Source organism: Papaver somniferum, chromosome 7, assembly GCF_003573695.1.
Source record: "Papaver somniferum cultivar HN1 chromosome 7, ASM357369v1, whole genome shotgun sequence".
Classification (NCBI taxonomy): domain Eukaryota; kingdom Viridiplantae; phylum Streptophyta; class Magnoliopsida; order Ranunculales; family Papaveraceae; genus Papaver; species Papaver somniferum.
In genome coordinates, this window is record NC_039364.1 from 23,587,299 (window position 1) to 23,593,052 (window position 5,754).

The window sequence follows — 5,754 nt, forward strand, 5'->3', positions numbered from 1 at the left end:
CAGAAGCAAACCAATAACGGAAGGTAAGATTAGGAACTCAGTAATTTTCAATTTAGGGTTTATCTGTTTAGGGTGTTGTTTTTTAATTTCAGTTTGGAATGAATTGGTATGATGTTACTATGTTAGAACTCAGTAATGAAGAGTTTAATCAGTAGATTCAAAGGATTCTTGAATGTTTATGTGTTTAGGGTTTGTCAAGATTGAAGAACTGAATCTGAATCTAATACCCTTTATTTTATTCTTGAATGTTTATGTGTCAAGATTGAAGAACAGAACCCAGCTATCTTCTTTTACCCAGGTTTGTTCCTCTTTATCATTTTTCAGAATTTGTTTTCTTTGTTTTGCATAGGCATGCATCCATTTTATTTGCTTCCAAAACCCCAAATTCACAAAATATCTTTCCGTTTTAAGAAATTTGAGGAAATTTCAGGGTTTAGATTTATAGGTTGATCATTTACTCTGTTTTCTAAAAATGTGTTTTTCATTTTTTTGACAAGTAGGACTTACTTGAGGAAATGAAACCAAACCACTGAGATAAATTATTTCAAATTTACTGTCAAGTGTCAACTGATGAAGTTTGAATTTCTTTGTTTCAGTTGGTAAATAAATCATTCTTTACCTCTCAAACTGCATCCACATTACAGTCATTGCCAGAATCTTCTCCTACTTACAGGTAATTTCACTATTAATTTTACCTTTGATGATCAATTTACCACTTCCTCTTTGATAATAGGTGAAAACATTTTTACTGTTTTGATTATTTAGGTTCCTTTTATATGTCCTTTCCATTTTATGGTTTGTTCACTTTGTTGTTTATCTGAATCTAATGTTTTTTTTATTCCATGGTAGGGTTTGTCAAGATTGAAGAACTGAATCTGAATCTAATACCCTTTATTTTATTTTTCCATGTTAGGGTTTGTCAAGATTGAAGAACTGAAGTTCAGTTCATTGGAGCTTGAAGAAGAACTGGTCAGAGACTCAGAGTTGGTTTAAAAGAAACTAAGAAGGTATATCCAACTATGAAATTGTTTTGATTATTTAGGTTCCTTTTATATGTCCTTTCCATTTTATGGTTTGTTCACTTTGTTGTTTATCTGAATCTAATGTTTTTTTTTTTCCATGGTAGGGTTTGTCAAGATTGAAGAACTGAAGTTCAGTTCATTAGAGTTTGAAGAAGAACTAATCAGAGTTGGTTTAGGAAAACTAAGAAGGTATATCCAACTGTTTTGCTTATTTTGGTTCCTTTTATATTGTTTAGGTGAAGTTTGATAGAATCTCATTGAGCATGATAAAAATGGTCCTAGCGGTGAATCGCAAAAGCTACTTGTAGCTCATTCTCTCTTTGTTGAGAGGATGTTTCTGTCGTTAACATAAGGCCTTCGGCAACCCTACCGCTAGGACTCAGTTGAAGCTACATGTTAGAATTAAATTGGTGTACTTCAATAAATTTTGTATAATCTCTTAACTTAGAAGTTTTTATAAGTTGTATGGTCTGAACTTAAGAATTTTTGTATTGTGTATCTATGCTGTAAGGTGTCGGTGGGGTAGTGACTTATGTAACAAATTCAACTAATCAGAGTTGGTTTAGGAAAACTAAGAAGGTATATCCAACTGTTTTGCTTATTTTGGTTCCTTTTATATTGTTTAGGTGAAGTTTGATAGAATCTCATTGAGCATGATAAAAATGGTCCTAGCGGTGAATCGCAAAAGCTACTTGTAGCTCATTCTCTCTTTGTTGAGAGGATGTTTCTGTCGTTAACATAAGGCCTTCGGCAACCCTACCGCTAGGACTCAGTTGAAGCTACATGTTAGAATTACCTAGTTTATATGGACTGAATTGATTACCTAGCAAGTTCTAATTGATTTTTTAAATCAATCTCAGTTCTTTAGTACAACCTAGTTAATTTATTTGGTATTTGAACTAAGTCATGAGTATTTTGTTCAATTCAGTATGGTGTTAGTACTTTCAATTGTTTCTTTTGTGCAGGTTACCATGGTTGAAATCTCAGAAGATGATTCTGCTTCTAATCTTCCAATTATACATGGAGTGGCATCACAAATGGGACCTCCCCCTCCACGTCCACCGCGTTCTGGACAAGTGCATGGACCATCAGCAGGGACAGGGAGTACCGCTGGCTCATCTACACCAGCTTCTGAACCTTCACATGCTTGTGGCGCAGGTGAAACATTAGATAATAATCCTAATGCTGGTGTGAAGAGATCAAAGGTATGGGATCACTATGATATTTATGAAAATGGTGAGAGAGCGAAATGTAAATATTGCAAAAAGGCTAATTACAAGATTGGTAAGAAAAATTTGGATGGTAAGAAACATGGGACTTCTAATCTCCAACATCATTTGGATAAGTGTCAGAAGTATAAGAATGAAATGAATGAGGCTAGAGCTGACGGACAACAAACACTTGAATTCCAGCCTTGCAAGCTTGGAGAGGAACCACAGTTGGTTGGGGTGTCTTTTTCTCAAGATGCGTGCAGGAGAGCGCTGATTAGATTTATCGTTACCGATGAAATGGCTTTTAGAATTGTTGAAGGTGAAGGTTTTATAGCTTTTTGTAAGTATCTTGAGCCTCGATTTAAGCTTCCAAGTCGTATGACAATATACCGTGATGTGTGCAAGCTGTTTTTGACAGAGAAGGCTAATCTGAAAAGTTATTTCAAAGCAAACAAGATAAGAGTGTGCCTTACTACTGACACTTGGACGTCATCGCAGAATTACAATTATATGGTAGTGACTGCGCATTTCATTGATCATCATTGGAAACTACATAAAAGAATTATCTGTTTTTGCTTGATTGATAGCCATGAAGGTACAAATATTGGAGAGGCTTTGGCGAAATGTTTGCTAGACTGGGGACTTGAAAAGGTTTTCACTGTGACGCTTGATAATGCGTCTGCAAATAAAGTTGCTGTTGACTATTTGAGGAAGAGAGTTCAGAGTTGGGGTTCTGCATTACTCGGAGCTAAACATTTACATGTTCGATGTGCGGCTCACGTACTTGCACTTGTTGTGAAGGACGGTATGAAGAAGTATCATACATCACTTCTCAGGATCAGGGCAGTGGTAAAATATGTCACGAAATCTCCCGCAAGATATAAAAGGTTTACGGAGGCTGCTGTGTCGGAAAGAATAGATTGTAAAAAGGGTCTGATATTAGATGTGAGAACGCGGTGGAATTCTACTTACTTAATGCTTGTTGCTGCTGAAAGATATGAAAAGGCATTTGAAATGCTACGTGAGTTGGATAAGGCATTTTGTGAAGAGTTTTGCTTTGATATTCCAGTACCAGATAATATTATGGGTGATGGTGATGACACTGTTGATCTTGATGCTGATTATGATCTGGAATCAGACAATGAAGAAGAACTTGATACTACTGAAGAAGAAGATTCTGCTGCTGTCAGGAAAGCCAAGAAAAAAAACAGGCCAAAAGTGCATGCTCCTGAACGATACGATTGGTGCAACGCGAGAGTTCTGATTAAGTTTCTACAAGTATTTTATGAAGCAACTGTTGCATTTTCAGCTTCTACTTATGTTACTTCTCATTCTTTCTTATTGGAACTTGGCACTGTTCGTCAAGAATTAGAAGAATGGAAAAATACACATGAGGACCCTTTCTTAAGCCACATGGGTGCTGTAATGTTGCTCAAGTACAACAAATATTGGGGAACATACCGAAAGATGAATTCGTTGATGTTTATGGCTGTACTTCTTGATCCACGAGAGAAAGAACATGGATTATTTGTGACTGTTGAAGATTTAATTGTGCATTATGACCCAGCAATGAAGAAAAAACTTGTAGAAAAATGGGTTGAAGAAGTTCTGAAAAATTTTGTGGAGCTGTTTGCAGCTTATAAAGCAGAAAATGTTAGATGTGCAGTATCTTCATCAGAATCTGTGGGCGAGACTAATTCAACTTCTACTCAAAGTTCTTCGAGTTTTGGAAGTACTATTTCTAGCAAGGCCAAGTATATGGCGCGGAAGGAATAAACGAAAGCATCAATTGAGTAATGTGGAGGACATTGGGAGATCTGAGGGTAGAAAGGTACTTGGCTGAACCGATCTACACACCCACAAATGAAAATGCTACTTTTGATAATTACAATGGTGGAAGGTAAATGTTGCGAGGTTTGACATTTTGCCACTTATGGCTAAAGATATATTTGCTATTCCCGTTTCTTCCGTTGCTTCAGAATCAGCATTTAGTACCGGAAAAAGAATTTTGGATCCTTTTCGAAGCTCCTTAAAGCCCAAGACACTTGAGGCCTTAATTTTGTTACAAAATTGGTTACGAACACCAATAGACATGGATTCATCTACCCTTGGAGTCGAGGAGGAGGAGATTGATATTGCTGAGTCTGGTATGTCTAAATTTTCCTTGGCTCTATTGTTGTTCATGACACTGTGAGTTTTACTGCAGCATGTTTATTACATGAAAGTACATGGTTTACTAAACATAATGCATGCTATGTGAATAGATTAACTGCCCTGTTATGTTAACTGCCCTGTTATGTTAGTAATCTATAACAAAAATCTTTTGAAATCCGAAGATCACTCATAGTTATCTCTATATCAACATGTCAGAGGCATTGTCACAATGTCGTGTACCTCATATCAATTGGATTTCTTAAATTCAGTTATCTGTTTGATGTTTGTTATACTGTTTTCTATGGTTTGAGAATCTTGAAATTTGGCTTTTCAAATTTTGCTTTGATCTGTATATTGTCTGTTATCTTGATGTTCTTAGTATTAGGATATTTTATATGTTCTTATAGTTGAATTTGGATGTTGAGATTATGATGAAGCTGAGTTATTCAGTTTAATTGTTCATTTGAATCATTTCGCTTGCAGAGCTATTCAGTTTCAGTGACCTTGCTTCTTCTTCTATCGTCATAGACTCATAGACAAGGTAATGACGCCAAGGCCCAAGGGTCATTGTCAGTAGCTTGATATTTCTGAGTTCATCTTTGTTACTGTAACTAATTTACAGACTTCGTTTTATTTCAGGCTTTCAGCCATTCGGAGGTAAAACATCCACAAACTTGCAGGCTTGCAGCGACTCGCGGTTGGTCGCTTTATATGATATTAGGCTTTAGTATAGTACGCAATACTCAATAGTAATGCACTCTTTTATCTTTTGAGCTTTGAACAATTGAACTCTGTTCCTTTTTATTGTTAGCTTTATCAACTTTGTTATACACTTATACTGTTATACAGTTATACACTTATACTCAATAACTCTGTTCCTTGTTAATGTAATGTATACTAATGTCATTTTATTTTATGGTGGGTAACCCACCACCCACCCGACCAAACCCGCCGTCACAATGGGTCGGGTGACAACCGACCCATTGTGTTGTTGGGTCGGTTGCGGGTGACAACTTCTGTTACCCGCCATCAGTGGGTCGGGTGGTGGGTGAGGCCAAAACCGACCCAAACCGACCCATGTGCAGCCCTAAGTCTGACTGTCTAGTTGATTCTCTAGCAAAGTATTTCGGAGTTAGTCCATAGAGATTGCTAAGCTAAATATTGTGTGGTGTTGTTAGACCCCCGATTTTTCAACTTGCTCGAACAATTCGTCAGCATCCTCATTGTCAACATTGCTAGCATAGTCAATGTGCTTAGTTTTCTCTTCAATCGACAAAGGCTCTCCTCTTTCTCTCGCGCAACACATCATCTTCACAAGGGTCTTCAAATGCTCCTTCTATTTTCAATTAAACAACAAACAATTAAGA

At 36.7% G+C, this 5,754-nt stretch overlaps 1 protein-coding gene and 1 long non-coding RNA gene across 2 annotated transcripts; both read left to right on the forward strand.

The window, feature by feature from the left end:
• Positions 1 to 1,296: 1,296 nt before the first annotated feature.
• On the forward strand, positions 1,297 to 4,076 carry LOC113294359 (zinc finger BED domain-containing protein RICESLEEPER 2-like). Its single transcript, XM_026542748.1, has 3 exons — positions 1,297 to 1,601; positions 1,988 to 3,784; positions 3,870 to 4,076. Exons 2-3 carry the CDS (start codon positions 1,994 to 1,996, stop codon positions 4,074 to 4,076), a joined length of 1,998 nt encoding a protein of 665 aa, XP_026398533.1. The 5' UTR covers positions 1,297 to 1,601; positions 1,988 to 1,993.
• Positions 4,077 to 4,181: 105 nt separating this feature from the next.
• On the forward strand, positions 4,182 to 5,203 carry LOC113300646. The gene is made up of 3 exons (XR_003335862.1): positions 4,182 to 4,380; positions 4,871 to 4,928; positions 5,027 to 5,203. It is a non-coding gene; the product is annotated as an uncharacterized LOC113300646 (long non-coding RNA).
• The last annotated feature ends 551 nt before the right edge of the window (positions 5,204 to 5,754 follow it).

Excerpts from the sequence above, each read along its gene's own strand:
- LOC113294359 (XM_026542748.1), top strand. The coding sequence starts at position 1,994 with ATGGTTGAAATCTCAGAAGATGATTCTGCTTCTAATCTTCCAATTATA. Across the intron at positions 3,785-3,869 it reads TGACTGTTGAAGATTTAATT|CTTATAAAGCAGAAAATGTT; the intron begins GTGCATTATGAC and ends AGCTGTTTGCAG.